The sequence below is a fragment of the Stigmatopora nigra genome, chromosome 4 (genome assembly GCF_051989575.1).
Source record: "Stigmatopora nigra isolate UIUO_SnigA chromosome 4, RoL_Snig_1.1, whole genome shotgun sequence".
Taxonomy (NCBI): domain Eukaryota; kingdom Metazoa; phylum Chordata; class Actinopteri; order Syngnathiformes; family Syngnathidae; genus Stigmatopora; species Stigmatopora nigra.
In genome coordinates this window covers 11358533-11379172 of record NC_135511.1, presented here as the reverse complement: position 1 = coordinate 11379172, position 20640 = coordinate 11358533, and the positions used below count along the sequence as shown (strand labels likewise).

At 38.4% G+C, this 20640-nt stretch overlaps 1 protein-coding gene across 2 annotated transcripts; it reads right to left on the bottom strand.

Annotated features, from left to right (window-relative positions):
• Positions 1-236: 236 nt before the first annotated feature.
• LOC144195380 (coronin-1C-A-like) lies at positions 237-20616 on the bottom strand. Of its 2 annotated transcripts, XM_077714975.1 has the most exons (12): positions 20501-20616; positions 16885-18328; positions 11907-12103; positions 5676-5798; positions 4610-4739; positions 4218-4399; positions 4009-4128; positions 3582-3686; positions 3364-3509; positions 3196-3253; positions 2892-3122; positions 237-2479 (listed from the first exon to the last, which is right to left on the bottom strand). In XM_077714975.1, exons 2-12 carry the CDS (start codon positions 18320-18322, stop codon positions 2360-2362), a joined length of 2850 nt encoding a protein of 949 aa, XP_077571101.1. In that variant the 5' UTR covers positions 18323-18328; positions 20501-20616; the 3' UTR covers positions 237-2359. The 2 variants fall into 2 exon arrangements, with proteins under 2 accessions (XP_077571101.1, XP_077571102.1); XM_077714976.1 differs by lacking the exons at positions 16885-18328; positions 20501-20616 and adding an exon at positions 15798-15924.
• Between the last annotated feature and the right edge of the window lie 24 nt (positions 20617-20640).

Genomic DNA, 20640 nt, shown 5'->3' with positions numbered 1-20640 from the left:
CTTTTCTTTCATTCATTTCTATTTAACATGCAAAAAGCACAATAATATGAAAACGTAAGAATTCTTCAGCAAATTAATTGCAAAAGCCTGATTTAAAGCATCACTGCCTTACAAGAACCTGTAGATGTTTGATTGCCACTGCAAATCAGATTTATTCCTTGCTAGGATTGGAAGAATGTTTCTCCCGAAATGTTGTTTCAAAGGTTCACTAACAGCAAATCAACTAACTTGACAGCCCATTTTAAAGTCTTTATTTTTGTAATCAATGCTTGAAACAAGAAAAATAAAATGCTGAGCACGCCTCGAAATGAGGCTTCAACCTGGTTCATTTTCCACTTGATTTTCTTTCATTTTCATACATTTCCTCCAGTATAACAGAGGTTTCCACTTTTGCATTATGGCAAGGTGCAGGGAACACAAACAAGGGGAAACATTGGTAGCACTATTTGAATGTGGCTTCATAAGACTGTTAAAACAATGACAGAACACCTGCCATAAATCATGCTTATTATACCATCTGTCAGAAAGTGTGTTTGGTAAATTGTCACCTTTGAAAAAAGTCGACAGGATCAGCTTCAGTTGATTTTGAATGACGGCTGCTCTAAATCTTTTTGTTCTTTTGATTAGGTGATGTGTGATCAAAGCATTAAACCCATTTATATAAAGCAAATGAAGCTGTTCCTGACAATTTTGTATTCAATATGACATATATCATGTTTAGGACAGGTGTGATGTCATAATTATGCCAATCCTCAGAATCAAAGTGTTGCCGGGACATTTAAAAGTCAACCACCTTACAAAAACTCCCTCTTCAGCAGACCCACAAAGCAAATTTACAAAAACTTTCATTAATTTTCTAAACATGAATGCACTTCTCTTTCAACGGCACATTTTCCAAAACCAGAGTCCCTTTGTACTAGTTTTTATTCTACATTTGTAAACCTAACTCTGGTGGCAAGCGCACAAGCTGAGCACCACAGAAATTCTGCCGTGATAAACTCATATTGGCTTGGTGTAGTCATTTTTTTCTCTAATGGCTAGGAAAGACTCGAAGATGTTACTAGTTTTCTAGATGTCATTCAAGAAGCATATTGACTACACTTGAGGAAGCAACTTGCACATTTGGAACCCTGAAGTGTTTTTTTGTGTTTTTTATCTTTCTTTTACTACATGACTTGAACTACATTCACAAACACACAACGGTGCTCTATAAACACTTCCTCTTTGCACCTATGGCACTTTCAGGGCTTTAGAGTGGCAACAAATCGATGGGAATGTCATACACATTATTAACCCTTTACCCGTCTGTATCTTCCCACTGGGAAGTAGATGGAAAACAAAGAAAATTAAGCTTCCAACAAAAAAAAGCTAGCAAGAAAAAAAAAAGTTCTTGTATAACTGTAAATGTGCTAAATGGGCAAAAAAAGCAATGGAAGTGCCAAGCTGGAATAAGAAAAATGCTAAAAGTATCCAAAAACCCACCCCCAACAAGCATGATGGACATTAGGCACAGTCACACAAACTACCTTTTTTGGCTCAATCTTGAGCATTTTTTTTTTGTTTTCTGGGCGGTAATCTTTAAAATGATCACCAATTGTGCATCCAATGTTACGAGCGTTTTTTCTTGGTTGTGGAAAAGAGTACATTAAAGGTAACTGATGTTCCTACTGGCTAGAGTTTAGTGTGGCATGTGGCTGAAGCGCTAACAGAAACAAAAGACGCCTTAAAGAGATTGGGCCGCAGTTAAAAATAAAAATCTATACCTGACTAGTCTGGAGTAAGTGTACTTTCATTTTGTGTGTGTGTGTGTGTGTGTACTGATGACTTGAGGGTAACTAGAGTAAGCAAGGTGTTTATCGATGATTTGTGCAGTCTTAATCAGCAAAATGTCATCGGAATGAAAACTGTGTAAACAAACAGTACAATTTGTCTACATCAACATTTTGGAATATCGCAGCAAAATAATTAACGGGGGAAAAACACCCGCAATGGTCATGCTGGAAATATATGGTCCTTTTGTCAAAAAAAAAAAAAAAAAACAGTAAAATCATGAAAGAAATATAATACAATGGAAGAGGATTTAAAAAAAAAAACTGCTTCATGAATTAATGGAGAAATAGCGTTTGTTAGCAAAAAAAACAAAAAAAAATCCTGTGAAAGTTGCATTATGCCCTTATTCCAACGGTGTTATACAGAAGTTTAGGGGTAGGCAAGGAAAAGTGAATCTGGAATGTTGCTAAGGATCGAAGGTTGCGTGACAAGTCTCAGGCGAGAGAGACGCTGTCATTGATAGGCAGTGAGCGTTCACGTCCTCTTCCCAGCCGACAAAACGTGGGGAAGGAATTGTGGCGGAGAGCCCTTAAATAGCAATTTTGGACATTTGCTCTTCAAGTGCGACAAGTCGCTTCTCCTGACTGCTGACCAAGTCCTTAAGGGATCTCATTTCTTTCAAAAGCTCATCCAGCTTGCCGTCTGATTTCTGTGGGCACAGTAACAATTTTATGAAAAAAATGCAGTGAAATCAACCATGACACATTAGGTTTAACTCCATGGTTTGAATTAGGGATAGTACAAACTCATTTTTGAAGTATACTTACTAAACCCAATGTGAATTCCTCCAATCCTGTGGCGCTTGCCTATATTTTCCACACGATACATTTAATTTAATTTTTTGGTTAAATGTACTGCCAATTCATTTCTAACAATACCGAGACGACATTAATGGCGGAATTTTTTGAAAAGATATCTTAAAATCCCCCCAAAATAAAAATTAGATTAACTTTTGAGTGCTTAATGCAAATTTTGGTGATAATAAAACAGCCTCAGGCCTAACAAGCAAAAATGGATGCCAAAAAAAACGTAAAAATGAAAAATAGTGTAATAATACTCACACTTGATGTATTCTGAAAACTCGAGGAGGAGTTCTCTGTGCTTGTGGCCACCTTAGCATCTAAAATATTCTTTTTGACCACCTTGAATTCACGGCTCTTTGTTGGGACATAGCCATTTTTTAGGGAGATGAGGATGGGATCTCCATTCTTGCCCTCAGCCCACTCCTCGGCTTCCAGGGCTGACTCGGGCCCGGCAGTGTCAGGGTACAAATCATCCTGAAACAGGTCAGACTGGAAGCAAAGAACCAGCCCAGAGTCAAAAGTGCTGCTTAGTGTGTCAAGTAGGTGATCGATAAGTACTCACCTTTCTTGGTACAGTCATCACAATAGGCTCACACTTCCTTTCAAGCAGTTTATAGTATCTGGGAATGAACAAAGTGAACTATGAATAAGATTTCAGTGTCTCAGTTGACCGTATAGTGAGAATGTTCTGCCCTCTGGTGGTCTAGGCGAAATGATACTGAGGTCTTACCTAGCGATTTCACACTTGTTGACATCAAGGCCCCTCTTTGGCATGCAGCCCATGCCCCTTTGAGACTCTTTTGTAACATAGCTGCTAAGAAAGTGAACATACGGATCCTCGTCTGTGATTTCAAAGTAGCGGATGCTGCTGTCCCCCTGTTGGTCAAAGATGAAGACTTACACACTTCTTATTTCTGAGATTGCTCCCACGATTGTATCAGAACGTACCTTTCCACAGAGGTAAACCATGTTCGTGTCTGGGTCATAGAAGGGTAGGAGCACTCCATTGCTGGCATCCATGCAATGCATAGCCATTGGCTCCTCTATGTTTTGCTGGAAAAGATATGTGCACATAAATTAAGCTGCTCTGTTTTGAAACTAAGAGAGGATGCAGAAAAAAAGGCTCTTTATGCTTTGGCTGAAATTTATGGGATTGTGGTAAATATATGTAGGAAAATTGAATCTTGGCAGCCTTTGTAATCGACACCATTTTTGTAGGTTATTGATTATTGCAAATGATGATGAATGGTATTCTGTATGATATCCCTCTGTGTAAATGCAATGAATTGCCTTGTTAACAGCTGAAGTGGCGACAGGCATGCCTCAAATCTGCAGAGTGAGCAAATATACCAGTAGAGGAAATCAAACATTGTACCGGGTCCCAGAGGGCGATCTGTCTTTCACTCCTACGGTTGAAACCTGTGGTGAGGATTTTGCCATCCTTCAGGAAAATAGCCCTCATGGGACGAGCACCGTCATGTGCTTTTTCTTTCTCCTGTAAAAAGTAGATGAGATGCAATATTGTGATGCTCTATGAAACAATGGCTTCCCTTAAACCCCCTCCCCCCCTGACTTTTCTCTTACTTCAACAATTTCCTCTTTGCGAGGATCAATAACACGGACAGACTTGTCCTTGCATGTGGTGCATATGAGACTGCCGTTGCGATTCCAGCAAACGTTGTAAATCATATCTGGATGCATATCGTCTAAGGTGATCAGGGCCTCACCAGTGCCCACATTCCAGATCATGATTATGTTGTCACAACCTGCCAACATGCAACATTGTAGCGTCAGGGATACACCATGGAGGAATGTACACAATGGTCCTCCATTTGCAAAACATTGTTATTACTTCAAGGTATATTTTTTTCCAGGAGACTACAGCCCAAATACCTTCATTCAGTTGCTACTGTTAGGACAATTGAGATACCTTTTTTTCGCCAAATATTAAAGCATCCATGGCAGAGATTACTCACCTGCACTAAGAAGAACATTGCGAGCTGTAGGGTGCCATGTGATTATGCCGACACGCTTGGAATGACCTTTCAGTTCCACGGCTGGTTCAGACATGGGAGTTAAAAGTCCATGCTCAGGAATTTGCCACACCTGGAAATCATTGCGGACTTCAGAAAATAGCATCTTCAAAAAAAAAAAATCTCATCAATTTGATATGATATAATACAATCTAAATGTAACTGTCACTTCTGGGTATAAAACTTTGAATTTTTTTTTGTAATACTATAAAAATAACCTCAGGGAGGCAGCAGCAACACAAGTATATTGTATGAAGGGCAGCCTACTATTACACAACAACTTCAGGCATGCGTGACTTAGCAGGGACTGGTGTAAAAAAAAAAAGGTCATCTGGTAAAAATATAAATAAGCATTCTGATGCCATTGCTTTTAAAAAGGCTTATTCTGTGCACAAGCCGCTGATGGGGGGGACAGCAGAACCTTCTTCTGTTTTGTCATTCTAATTTCAGGATGGCTTGTGGGCTGACAGAGCTGAGCCTGACCAGGAGGAGGTTCCAAAGTCCAAGTAAAAGGTTGGGTGTACTAACAAGAGTAGGTTATTTCCATTTTTCAAACCTTTTGAGATTTAAGAATATGCCTATGTCCTACATATTTTGAGCCATTCATTTGTTGGTGGTTGTTAATTTAAATTTCGACCTCTATATTATATGATGTTAAAGTCATTTTTGTAGAGTAGTTTGCCACTGCACTTGTTCTTCAAGTTCAATGTGAACATTGACTTGAGTTGTTGTTACCCTCATAGAGCCAAATAAGGATATGTGAAAAACTATCTTCCTAAAAAAGCAAATGATCTCATCTAAAAACAAACAGACCGAGATAATCTCCCCACTACCATTTCTATAAAACATTTTTGAGTCTAATCTAATCCAAGGGGATAGATAGGACCACACCCCTGCATGAGTTACAACAGGCCTGTCTTTCGTAATAAAAGCGTGGAATTTTTCCCTTGTTGGCAAAACAATGTGTGCTGCTCTTTTGCAGCATTGAAAATGACTTATGAGACCTTACCATCACTGAGCAGTCCTCAGCGCTACTGGCAATGACTTGATCATTGTGGGGGCACCAATCAATATCTAACACTGGACCAGTGTGACCGCATACTGTTGGGCAGGCTTTGTCGATACGTCCCGTCTGTAAAGACAGAGAAGGTGAATAAAGTCAGTCTACAGGTTAAATGTATCTGCAAAAAACAAAAAGGTGCTTCAAGGTAAACTAAACAAGCATCTTTGATTGTAAAAAGACATTGTATGTGGTGTTATGTAATGAAGGAGTCAAGAACTAACAGGCTAATATTCAAATCTCAGAATAAGTCAACTTCAATTCTTGCGTCATATTCACAAAGAAGAGCCTGAAGCTCGCGAACCAACAAAGGCTGATGGAGGACTATACAAGCCAATCAGAGTTCATTATCAGTCAATCATATTTTGGAGATAGAAAGCTCGAACACATAATTGGTGTCATACTTTACTTAATAGACTACATATAAAGTAATGATGACATACTGTCAACTCTACAATAATTCAAAAGTAACTCGGGCGGGCTCTTTTGCCAGTACAAGGCGAGCTCCGTTCAAGCTGAGTTTGGGAGACATCACGGCAGCAAGGACAGCGATGACAGAGAAATCCATCTCATTGTCTATTTAGTACAATCATATTAATGATTCACAATAAAGATGTATTTGATGTCAAAATGTGTTAATGGTTGTTTTATTATGTGCCGTTTCTGCGACAGAACAACAAAAGTGATTTACCAAGCAGTTGTCACGACCATCTTACACACTCAAAATAGGGATGAGGATAAAAAGACAAAGAAAAAGACAACAAAAGAGGTATACTAAAGAGATGTATTCCTGGTTTTCTATCAGATACCTGAACCATGGTGGGTGGGCTTAGAAATCCGTTCAAAAGTTTTTAGTACATTGCTCAATTGTTATGAAAATGCTGACAAAAGCCTACTCGAATGCACTTAAACATGCAAAACAGTCAGTTATGTTACCAAACAACCCTTCTATTTACTTTTGGTCAATTACCCGTGAACTTTGGACAAGGGAGTGTAATGTCTGTCAACCATCCTGTGCAACAATTAGGATATATTTATATATATATTTCTTTTAAACAAAGTCTCATTGGGCATTTTTCATTTATCGGTTTCCTGAAGTTCTATTATGTCAAATTACGGCTGGACAAGTGTAAAAAGCTGGTTTAGCTCAGTAGCAAAGGAGTCCTCTGACTGATACAACTGGGCTGTGCCACATACTTCCAGTCCAACTGTAGTGATCAAAGTCCAGAGCATGTGAAACAGAGCACAAGCCTATCACAAGATTTATCATGGAAAAATAGTTGATGCCGAAAGCCAACTATGAAATTAATGGCTTGTGTCTTCAAATTAGGTAGGTCAATTTATGGAAAATAAAATGAAGCTGACCACTAAGTATAAGTATACTAATTTAAAAAAATAGTTCAGTTTTCAAATTAAATGTATTTATTATCATCGTGAGTGTTGATGTTTATTAGTAATGGTACTGATGACGCAATGCTGGGAAGCGAACTATATCAATCAAAGTTGTGCATAGATGAACTGTTTTGCACAGATTTTATAGTGCCATCTTTTCATTGCGGTGTTATTCAAATATTTCAAATGCAGTATGAGACATTCATGTGCATGCCATGGGCTGGACAGACACGTAAAAATAAGAGTTAAACTGCTGAGAAGAGAACTTGCTAAAGTTTGATGACTGAAATAACAGTTCAAACACTGGAATCTGCACCTGGCTTAGTATCACAGACAAAAAGATATGCTTCTTTCACCTCAACTCTATAAACCCTTATTACAAAAGGGAATAAATCAATACTTGATAAGGGTAATTCTAATGGACACACAGCACCATTTTATACATCTTAAATAGGGATCAACCAACTCAGATTATGCTCTTTCAGAAGGCCTCTTCAGAGTTCGGAATCTGACCCAAAATTGTTCAAACAACAACACAGAAATGTTAAATATGGTTGACTAATGATGACCTATTCAGCTTGCTTTGGGATTAGCAAGCTTGGACGATTGGAGACCAACAGTTTGGCTACTACCAACTCATAAATATTTCAAATTCCACACTAAGGCCACAGGGGACCCTGGAATTGGTACGACAAATGAGAGAGATGAGCAGCAAGGATGTCACATATAATGTTTAACCAAACACAATAAAAGGATTCCCTGGTGTGAAAAGATCACTAGTTGATCTTTCCTTCCAGCGTGATAATTCCATAATACTCTCCAGCAATCATGCGTACAACAAATACGACGGCTATTTTTTTGCATGGCTAGTTAACAATTGTATTATTCTGAACAACCAATAACAAGTGATTGCTGACAAAGACATTCTTTACATGTTCATATTCCATCTAAAGCATAGCAGGAAAAATGAACTGGTTTGATATCTTACTGACGTCAAAATGAAATGTAAAATATGAGCAGCTTTGATTATGATGTTCATACGTAGGAGCAATCCAATTCAGAAAAATAAACTTATCTTCAATGTTGCCAACAAAGTGACATGGCTTAGCTGCTTAACAGTACTGACTTTTATGAATGCTCTGGTATTCAAAAAGAAAAGAAAAAAAACCACAAGTGCGCTTTTTATGTGGGCTCCAGCTCCATTTTATTTTCTACAAAGTGGAAAATCTCATCGTAGTAATAATTCTGGAGCCGTAATAAAGAACAGCAATTAAAGTTTGTGGTTGTTAAATATTATTTTAGGAGACTATTTTCAAAATTTATGTTCACTGGCAATGGGATGTTGCAATTATTAATCGTATCTGTACGTAAATCACCAAGGGGTTCGTACAAGTTTAAGGAAGTGAAATTTAACATAGCTAAGATAACTTAGAAAACAATGTTTCACAACCTACTTGGAACTGCTCATGCAAAGCTGCAAAGTGTAGGCTTTATTCTTAGTATAAAAATAAATCGCATATTTTGTACATTAAGTCTTCTGTTGAAGACTAATAAACGTTTGAGAAAGGAAGTGGTGTCTCATATGTAATAAATAGACAAATTTGCATGTGTCAAGTCCACGCATCTTGTACAATACAAAATAGGATAGTACATTGTAAATGAATTCTCCACCCCTGATCTACAGTAAGCAACTTCTTGAACTAGCAACCCTTCATTTCACCTCCACCGCTTGATTTAGTTTAAGTGGGCATGTCTGTAAACAGCAAACCAACTGGTTAATTCCAGATTGACCGGTCTGAGGAATCCTGCAAGAGGGGTTATTACAATTGTAAACAAATGATTGCGCAGTTCGACCATAATTAAAAAAGCAACACCATCCAACATTAGGCAGTGACAACCATCATGACTGCTGCATTTTCCCCTCAGCTTGTAATATCCCCCAAAAGTTGAGTACAAATCAAGTTGTTTTGTTTGTTTGTTCAGGTCAAGTGCACAAACACATCAGTAGTTGAACAATAAGCCCAGGGATAGGGAACCAATGGGTTGGGAGTCATATTAGGCTTTTCAGGTGAGTGCATGTGGCTCTTCCCTAACCTGTGTGGAAAAATGTATTTAAACTGCTGGTGACATAGTATTCACCAATAGGTCGGCACTATGGCAGTGACAATCTTATTTTTTTCCATTCGAAATTTCTGCATGCATATTTTCATTGATTATCAACTGCATAAGTGTTGTCAAAAGAATTTATTTAGTACTTTTATAGCAGTAAAATGACCAACAAGAAGAAAGGTGAATTAGAGACATACACATGAATGAAGCACAACACAAGTGGAAAAAGGGTAACAACATTTCCTTGACATGACATTCTTTTCATTGACACAAAAGGCCAGCACACTTCCTCTACTTGAAGCCTAAAGGTATGATTCACGCCTCTTCAATGCAGATAGATGCTCTTCAGTATATGTAATAGAAAAATATAAGGTATTTATACCCGTATGTTGGACTTAAAAAGGAAGTAGTAAAAGGAATATTAGTCAGAACAAGAAGGATTTATAACCCGAATAAAGAAAGGAGGCCAGAGAGCACTAGTGATAGAAAATCAACAGTTAGGAAAAAATAATGATGGAACAATATCATATATGAAGATCTATAGAAAATATGATAAAATTACCTTTTTTTTAAAAAGCACACAAAATTATTTAGTGTTATTTATGTAAACATTTGAGATTTCCTCCCCACGTGTCTTACTGTGAACTATAACACGAGCTGGACAGCAGTATATCAGGAGCAGAACTATGTCATATTAAGGTATTTTAAGTATCAATATCAATCAGTGACGATAACATATGTCCATTTAATTTTAAATACAACATCTGATTTCAACCGTGGTCTGTCATCTCAGCTGCTGGATATGTTTTGGCCTATCACGGAGTGCATGTGTGAACTGACACTATGTGGAGCAGCCAATAGCAGACAGAGGAAATGCTCTTGGAAGGCTGTCAGGCAAGGAGCAGATTTGACCATATATGGTAAATTCTGCAGTCAGCAAGACTGCGCGGAACAAGCGGCAAAAGCGACTGAACGGCAAGGCAATCTTTAGCAACATCAGCTGATTAGCACATGAGAAGAGGTTCCGTTTGCATGTTTATGCATTTTTCTACACATCCAAAGCACTGCTTATAAAATGTATATATTTTGCAATATATAAATTAAGAGGGGCAAACACTTTCAGGTATCATAGACAAAATATTAACACGTATAAATATATTTAGTATAACCTTATATACATATATCCACATATTATATACATAATGGACATTATTCCACTTTTAGCATTAGGGTGTAGAATTGTGATGTTATGGCTTAGTCAAGGATGTTATGTCTCATTCTATCAGAAACTGGAACAAAATAATGATCTTACTAACCACTTGCATGGTCTAAAGATGTGTAGGCAGATGTTCCCCCGATTCAAAGACTATTTCAATTCAATATAAAAACACTGGATAAAAAACAAAAAATGCATGTGGAATCACCATTGCTTGGCCGTTTATCATTCCGAAACCGTTTAATGAAAATCAGGGAATAAGTTAGCAGACGTGTGAGACAAAAAAGCCTGAAGGGAAGCATGGGCATTTTCAGCTGTGATCTACCAGGAGAAAAACAATATGCATAGCAATGCTAAGTCACGGTGGTTTCCTGCAGCAACTTCCTCCAAGTCAGTCACGCAGGATAAAAGCCTAATTGGTTTAAGATATTTAATAAAATATTAGAGCAAATGTTTGCTCACTCTGCTTTCAATTTACACAAACAACGGACTATGCAAATGTTTATTATGTATTTATTCCCTTGCAAGCAACAAAGCAGCACATTTACATGCGGCTTCAGTATATGGGGGAGGGAGTAGATTCACACTTTGCCTCCTTCTTAAGTGCAGTCAAGACAAAGGGTCATGCTTTGAGAATGTAAAAGGACAAAGGCCCTGTGCAACTGGTTCCACACAGAAACCCAGACCGCGCTGCTGAACAAGCGTAAGGTGTGCCAGACATGCACCATCAGAAAAGGGATGTTAGAAGAGTGGGATGTGTTTGCTTGCAAGAAAATAAATAATAAAATGTAAGAACAAACTGACATGGGACCACAAATGTCTTCGAGCCTGTTGAGACCACAACACAGAGGCTTAGCAAAAAAAATGTTTTTCAAAAAATGCTGCCCTATAAAGAACCCAATAGAGCTCAGTCCTTTTATGTATTTTATAATAAAACTAGAAGGACAAGATTGATAATATTCCCATATGCAGGCATGCATGCACCATTTTCAGACCTTAATGTCAGCATAATGAATGATGGGTAAGAAAGTATAATGTTTTCCTCTAATGGAAATCCCCAACTCACAGCATTTTTTTTACACAACACATAGTAAAACAATAAATGTAAAACATGCCTTAGACCATACACCATTTTAGTACTCCTGGCAGTATGGTAGGCATGCAGAAACAGCTCACTCTAACAGAGATGAGGGCAAGAGAACCGGTTGAGCTGAACTCAGTACAAGATCAATCAATGAGGTGTTGAAATGTTTTAATTCTTTGCTGACAAGATTGGCCTAAGGATCCCACTTTCAGTACTACAGCTGCATAGAATATAATTGAAAAGTCATGAATACAAAAATAAGAACATTAATAATTTTTCCCTTTAAAGTTGAGGTGAGTGGATTATAAAAAGGCAAGTAGCAGATTATATTGCAAACTGGCAATGATGACAGAGTAAATATGGTGTGATTTCATCTTACCTTATGAAGCGGAAGAACTAGGAAAGCGCCGCCACCACTTGCTTCAATGATTATGGCAACAAATTTGGGGTTTACGGCACAGAATGAGCTATCCCACGTGACCCTTGACACTCGGATATCATCGTAACACTGATCATTTTTCACCGTCTGGCCAAAGACATGCCGGAATTTGCTCTTCCGTACGACTCCTTTCATATCTGCAAGAAACAAGAGTACATTAGTTGGAAAAACGTTCAAAAGAACACAAACAAATTAATACCAATGAACAATGAAAATTGAAACTTTTGAGGGAAAAAGTCAAAGAACCACATCCGGACATAAATTCAACAAAAGGGGGGTTCATTTCATTGGTTTATCGCTTAGCATCGTATAATAGGCTTCTTGTGGTTACAAAACAAGCCCATTTATATACTACAAATCTTATTACTTGATCTTGCCAGCCAAAGTGCAAGCGCACTTTGAGTTCTGCAATGTCCCAAAAAATGGAGCCCAAAATGATCAAAATTCAAATCTGACCGACATTACCTTTCATAACAATGACAGTCAGACTCAACTTCATCTAAAAACTTAACATAAAAATGAGTGAACTACTGCTGGAATACTATTTGAGGAACACATATTAGAAAGACATTTTACAGAGTGCTGAAAGTGAAGTGAAAATCTTGATTCTTGGAATTGTCTTGCTAAACCGTGGAAGTGCTGTCAAGACATCCAAAAATCGTATGAAATTGTACAAAAACTCTAAATATACACATCACAATACATGTGACATTGTGGAAAATGCCATCAAGAGTGCTCGTACTAGCATTGGTAAACACTAGTTTGACAGCATATGACGTAGATTGAGGCAGACACACCTTGGGGAGAAAGTGCTCTTTTTCAGGGGTAGCACACTAGATTTACAGCTCTAATCTGGCCTGTATTCAAGCACGGAGGAAAATCAGCATATCCTTTGTTCCTAGCCAAGCTATGCATCCATCCTATTGCCTCCTGTGCCAGATCAGTTGCAGTGACGCGAAAAGACAGAAAGAGAACCCCACAGCCAGAGGAAATGACCAAGAGGGGTAAAAAGTACCATGACACCATTAAGTTGGCATCTCAGCATTCCAGTCTTTAAAGAAGGACAATAGTCCTTATACACACACAAAAAGTACTTTTGTTTATACCTTTCAGACCTTAACATACAAATTCTGGGATTCCAAAATACTGTCATTTTTTATGCTGACAGTTCTTTTTTACAAATCATGGCATAAGGTGACACTACACTTCATAATTTGTGGGTTGGATAATTTGAGAAAAGCATTACACAGATTTCTCTCATACTGTGGCTGACATATAAATTATTGGTTTTATGGTTGTGTTGACATCAGTTGGGATCTTTGTCATGGGGAGATTTTTTTTAAATTAATTTATGAATCAGTTATTTATTCCACATAAAATAAAATATATATAATACATTTTAAATAACTCTATAGGCCAATTACCAGGAAGTGAAACCCTTGCAAATACTGACCAAAAATAGGCTTGCTTCCTATAACCAGTTTAAATAAAAATCTGGGAAAATCATCTCATTTGACTGTGAACTCAATTGTGCAGCACAGAAAAATGAAAATGAATAATGACATCATATTAAGTTAACAGCAACAACATTTTCCTAACAGACATTGACAAAAATAGTAACAAGCGAATACTATGCAAGCTAATTTGTCTATAAAGAATTGTATATTCAAATATACATTTAAAAAGGGGATAAATGTGAAGTGAATTTTCATCTTAATTTATTGCAAAAACAAAAGCAGTTCATTAAACCAGAAATTAATAAAAAAATATTTTGGCAAAAAAATAGAGAATTACACTTTAGGCCCTGATGTGGCCCTTGGATTTGAAACCTGAGGCTAAAATAAAATAGAACCTTATAAATTAAAAACACTCTTTAGTCATACTCACCCCACGTCATCTTTTTCTCATCCAAGTTGTATTAGCACCAAAGCTTAAAACTTCTTATCCGACTTAAAGGCTAAGATTTAGGAAAGTCCATTTTAAATTTCTATCTTAATGAAATACTCTCACAAAATAAAATGTGGATTTGAAGCAGGATTGCATGCAGGATGATTTGTTTCCAACCAGGCACACAAAAACTCTGCTGAAACAATCAAGGAAGTCCAAGTTTCCATTTCTATGTGTACATTTAAAAACAAATTCTTTCCATTGACCTCTTGCAATATATTTTAATATTCAAACATCTGAAAGCATAAAAATCTTTAATTGCCTTTTTCCAATTAAATCTGAAGTTTCCATTACAAATTAGGATGTTCTGAATTTAAGACAGAGAGCTTTCCCACAAGAACAGCGATTTTATATCATGAATGGGATAAACTAAAATGCTAAATGTGTAATTATTTTGAAGTTAGCCCGAAATAATTGATAAACACTGAAGATTGCCCAAATCAGGTTCAATGAAAACACCTAAATGCTTTGAATATGCATATAAAGGACCCTGCTTTTTACTCTCAATAGTCCATAGGATATATCCCTTGTTTGAGTCTTGCTTCCTGACCCACTTCCTATCTGGTCCACCCCATGGGAAAGCAGCCTGGGCACTTTTCAAGCCTGCCTGGCACTGTACCACAACCACTAGAAGTTAGTGTCTGGAAAGGTTCATGAGTCTAAACACAGCTGTAGACTGTCAGGATATTGAGTCAGCATTCATCCCCAAGTAGGTAACTCAAAAGACCACACAAACACAAGAGTAAAGTGCAGGTCAACATTGGCAAATCATGTTCTCCTCCTGACACTTTGATAGCTACAATCATCATTACACTTCTCTTGGGCTTGGAGAAGGGAGTAAAGCATTATATACAGTATTATACACGAGGATCTAATATTGTTTTATTGTTGTATAAAGCACTAATGAGGGCACAGTAACAGGGCCAAAACCCCATCATATTTTTGGTGAAAGTGACTCATGCCCAAGAACATTCATTGAGCAATATATTTTTGTTCAGTGAGTGCCAACCAACCTCCGGGAAATTCATCAATTTCACATCAATTTTCTTTCTTTTTTTCCAATATCACATCTTTTTTTTTTAACTCGCTGGCTGTCATTGATAATTTTACCCATCCAATCCATGACTGACTGGGAAAGGCAGACAGTGTATAATCTCTGCCAACCCTCCCAGTCATAACAGATTGGACATCTAACACCTGCCATGGCACAGAATCATGATCATGCAATCCAATATAAATGCACCTGATGTTAAAGACTGACAATGGCAGTGAGTAATTTGGAAATTATTTGGGTTCAACTATTTATGCCAGGACATAATAGTGAGTGACAGGCTTAATAAATACACACCCCCAATACAAAAATTGAAGGTACAATATTTAATAATAACGACGATTTATGTCATCTGGGAAAAGACGTGATGCGATTTCACATCAAACCACGTGTTAAACCCCAATAACCAAATTTAACATTTGTAACACCTCATCCAGAGAAGTTCTCAATGAGACGGGTGAAGATTGCCAGGGGCCAGGGCGCGGCTTCCCTGCCTACTACCTCCTTACTTACCCCTCCGTCCGTGTGCCTTATCCATACTTAAGTTTTTTTATGTTTATTATGTTTTTTTTTTTTTACTGCCGCATTAACGATTCCACCCCTGCCCGCCGATGTCCCAGATCCGCACTTCATGTTCATTTCCTCACACAAAAAAGCAAACAAAAACCCTCCACTGGGGGCCTTTATTTCCTTCTATTTCCTCTCCACTGACAGTCCGTCGCCGGCTAATGTTAGCTTCGAACAGTGCCAAATCTGGCAAACGTGTGTACTTTTGGAGATCCGATCGATAAAGACTTACAATGTAGAGAGCATATCAATCATACATAGCCTACCTTCAGAGAGGAAAGTTAAACTATTCCCGTAAAAGAGAGAATAATGCAAAAGACGGCGTTCCCAAAGATTCCACCCTGTGACTGAGCGGCTGATATAAGTTGCTTTCCTGTCCGTGCGCTTCCCCTCCTCAGAAACTAGAGCCCGCCTTTGACCAGGCTTGGCGGGCGCTGAGTGGTCAGATGGATTAATTGACATTTCTACAACCCAATCAGCGCTAGTTCTGGGATAACGTGACTTTTTGGGCTAAGTGTCGGCTTCTCATTTTTTCCTTCCTTGGAGAGAAGATCTAGACTAGAGCGTCAAAATCATTGTTCCATAGATCATCTTAAAACATGTTACACAGAGCAATGTGGGTCAGATACAATTGCGACACTTTGCATGGGCTTTAAAACAATATACGGCTGCTGACTGCTTGAATGATTTTCTAGTCGCACCGGTCTGGGGCCCCGCGACCAATCAGGGGTCCCTGAGAACAATTAACAATAAGACAGAGAGACAGTATTAAAAAACCTAGTTTAAATCATTGCCTTCCATCGACAATGATTTCCCCTTTCACGGACAGCTTACTTATTGTTTTTAATACTTTATATAGAGCTAGTGAGTATCCCAGGGCTTGGGCGGGTTTTCTCTGCACATTTTGACAAAGAAATAAAATTGTTCTGCATAATGCTGTTGAGTAATTTTGAATACCTTTTTTTATTAAAGAAACTTTGCTTGGGTGCTGATTATGCTACTTGTAAAATTATTACATCTCAAGCAACCCATTATATGACTCCATCTTTGAATAAACTGTTAAAACAGCAACTGGAATTTGTATATTTAAATGGAAACATTTTTTTGGAAAAAGTCATGGCACGATGCCCAAACGGGACATCTCCATTAACACAATTACGATGTAAACTTTAATACTACCACTATAAATATCCACATAGTTTCAGGCATGTGATTAATTTGTATTGAGTATTTTAAAACCACAAGATGGCATTGTTTTCACACAGAGAAATGCCTAAAACCAATCCCAACCCCCAAGATAGTACAAATAGCAATGCAATTTTATCATATCTTAATTTGTGGAGGAGCCCCTACCTTTTCTAGTAGACGGCTTCCTCTCCAAGGCTTTGTCTGGGGATTTTTGAGGCGAGTCAAAAGTGGCTTTCATCTGCGCCACCTTGACGGATTGACCTTGCTCGTCGCATTTGACCCCAGAAGGCTTGGACCAATCCTGGTGCAGACGCTTCTCGTGCAGCTGTATGTTTTCTTTAACCAGATCCGAGACAGGCCTGGACCTGGCGTGGTCGGGGGATATTTCTCGGAATAAAACGCCATCGTCGCTTTCTTTGGCAGATTTCAACTCGAGCTGCTTGTGCGTTTCACTTTCTTTGTTGGCCGTGGGAAGCTCTGGCCACACGGGGCTTTCTTCCATCTTGGAGCTGACGGAAATTGAGTTGCCATCTTCCTCTATTCTGGGAGGAACAAATTCGGAATCTTCCTTTTGGCCGAAGCCGTAGAATTGTGCGGCTTCCTCACTAATCATACACGTGACTTCACATGACTCTCTTTCATGAAGAGTATTACATTCTAAACTGTTCAAAGCGACTAGATTAGGAGTGATTGTCTTGCTGCTAAGTGCCTTTGTCGATTTGGTCACTTCATCGCTTTTGGAAATTTTGGATTTTTTGTTGACGTGGGCAGCGGGTCCTGCCACTTCAAAGTCACCTTGAGTCGCTTTGATTGTAGAAGACGATAAAATGCTGCGGGTCAAATATTCTGCCATGTTTCCTTCCTCGGTGCTGATGACTGTTGCTGTAGCGCCACATGTGGGCAAATCCAACTCCATGTCCATGTCATCGCTTTCCATATCCTTTATTTTCTCCAGAACGGGACAAATGTCCTTTCGGTTTCTCCTCAGCAGTTTATCCAAGATTAAACCGGGTTCGGTGGCTGACGCTGGACTCAATGTATTGTTGGTTTCATATTTATCCACGCGTAGGGGTAAAGAGTTTGAATCCCAAGTGGATCCACTGTTCCCATAGAACTCATGCTGGTTTTGGGTGCCCTCACCTTGGTCCTCCATGTTGGAAGAGTCTTCAAACTCTTTCTCTGTACTCTTCTCTTCTATCTGATTCGTATCAAACTGGCTATATATCTGAGCTCTTTCTTCTGTGGTTACACTAGCTTTTTGTTTTTTACTAGGTGGTAAAAGCGTAGCGGCCCTGCCTCCTTCTTCTCCGTTTTCTATTCCATTTCCTTGGTTTACCTCGTCTGCAGAAAAGCCTCTGGCCCACAAGTTGATGTATTTGTTTATTAAAGGTGATTTCAGCACCAGGTTGTCGGTCAATTTTTCCGCATCTGTCTCCAATGTATTTCCTTTTTCTTCTATGTTGCCGGCCTTCTCTTCACAGGCACTTCTTGCCTTCATGACATCATCGGCAGAAGTGTCAGACTGGCAACAGTTAGGGTGCGCGTCCTCCAATCCGTCAGCAATGGTTTGTTCTCCTTCTAATTTTTCTTGCGTCTGTCCCATACTGATCTACGGAGAAAGGCATGGTGTTAACCTCACAGCAAGACAGCAGAATTATTTACATTATCATTTTGATGACAACACAGACATGTCACCAAAAAGACGTCTTATCATTTCACATGCTTTCCTTGTCAATGTTAGTTGTTGTGGTGTAGCGTTTGATCCAAGGCAAAATGAGGAGCCTTTAAAGTGGTATAAAGGAAAAGGCTGGGCACTCCTTGAAGAGACCGCGATACAATTTTATTGGTTAGATCCAGATCACATGATTTACGGTTGTCATGTTGTCATCCAAAGTCAAAATTAACTCATTGTCTCCCATTGACAGTGATAGACACTGATTATTATTATTATTATATTATGGATTATTTGTGGATTTTTTTTAAAGGAGCTATTTTCTGACCCAACCCCACTGTTTTACCCTTTTCTAGGTAAAAGTAACATACTTTTCTTATTAATTGTATCTTCTTTCCCCTATGGTTAATGTATTAGCCATGATGAGAATTTCAGATTTAAGACAATTATGAATTCAACACATTTTCAATCTACACAAGAGTCTAGTTTCCTTAAATATTATAAACAAATCTTAATCTGTTGGCCATCCCATTTCCTCTGACAATCCACCTGCCCTGGTACCCAATAATTCAATTGGCAAGACAGACTGCAAAAAAAAGGTTGCTCGCAAATGTGCAGTTTTACTGTATTAGAAAATAATCCTGTTACCTAACCTTCATTGTGAATAGAATAGTGGAATAAGAGGCAGTAAAAAAAATAATCCTGTCACTGCGCAACTGAAATTGTGTGCGGACAGAATCCCACAGCAAACAAATAATCATTGTCACATGGAAATTGTGAATCAGAGGATCTTATTACAATAACTGCTGTTGTATTGTCTCTGTTGGCTATTCATGCACTTGCATTGTCAACACTTCTTTGGGATGCTCATTACTAAGACAAATTACAGTCACAAGTTTTTTAAGTGCAGTTGGGCCAGCTCGGCACATTGTCCTTATTTACAACCATTGTGTCAAATGAGAGATGTCTCAAAAGTGGCCGTCCAAATCATAATGTAACAATATTTGAACAGCAATACAGGCTTGTGTTCACTCTTATCCCACACTTTAAAATGGTCGGTAGTCTGACTGGTTCAGGGGTAGGGAACCTATGGCTCGGGAGCCAAATGTGGCTCTTTTAATGGGTGTATATGGCTATCCTAATTTTTCTTCATTAGACTCTTCTGCATGCATTCTCTCATTGATACTCATTGTACTCAACAGTGAAATAATGTTCTCAAGGGAATTCAGACTTTCTTTTTACTTTCAAAGTGGTGAAATGAATAATAAATGCTCACATTTTCATATATTTTTACTTTTAAATTCTGAGTATGGCTCTCAAGGAATAATGTTTCAAAATATGATTTGTTTATGGCTCTCTTTGTCAAAAAGGTTCCCGACGCCTGGACTGGTGGTTTGTCTGTATGTGCCTGGTAACTAACAGACTGGCGACCCGTCTTCGACATCTTGCCTCTCATCCAATGTTACCAAGGTTACAGCTCATGAGGGTTAGGGTTGTCAAAATTGATGGATAAAAGCTAAATATTAATTGTGAGTAGAGAAAAGTTTTATTCACAGAAAAGGACCACACAATAATTTGATCGCTCTCCTAGTTTTCTCCCCTAAGCGTGACAACATATGACTGCGGCTGCTACGTTATCATCTGACAAGCATGCACATTGTTAAACCTTTGGCTATCAAACCCTGTAAAACACAGAGTAATGGTGCATGTCAAAAAAATTGCACTAAATACAAACAGATCTGGTCTGCAGTAAGTGTCAAACAAACAGGTGTGAGCAACAGATAAATATCATCTTCTTCTTCTTGTGACCTCATCAGGTCTCTCAAAGTGAGAAACCTTTTACTTTGAAGTACCCCGTCACTGTTAACAAGCGTCTTTTTGTCCCGGCTGAACCTCCCTTTAACGCCTGAGGCTTCTCACTTGATCACCATGTGCTTTTCAGCATCATAATATTGTACATGAAAACATGCAGAAATACACTTTTTCCTAAGTGGAAAGTTAACTCTTTCCATTCACTTCCTCATAACGCTTGGCTTTAGCCGCATCAATAGAAACTATAATCTTAAGAGTACATTTTTAGGGGATAGGTTAGTGAAGGTCTACACTTACCGGTTGGAAGTAGCAGAGTAAGTCTTGGTTTGCTCAGTGGCACTATCAAGACCCACAGTGTGTTCTTTGTTGCTTGTCCGAAGATGATCTGTCTTCCCTGAAACAGTCGAGCAAGGAGTGCGTTATATGACGGCCATGTG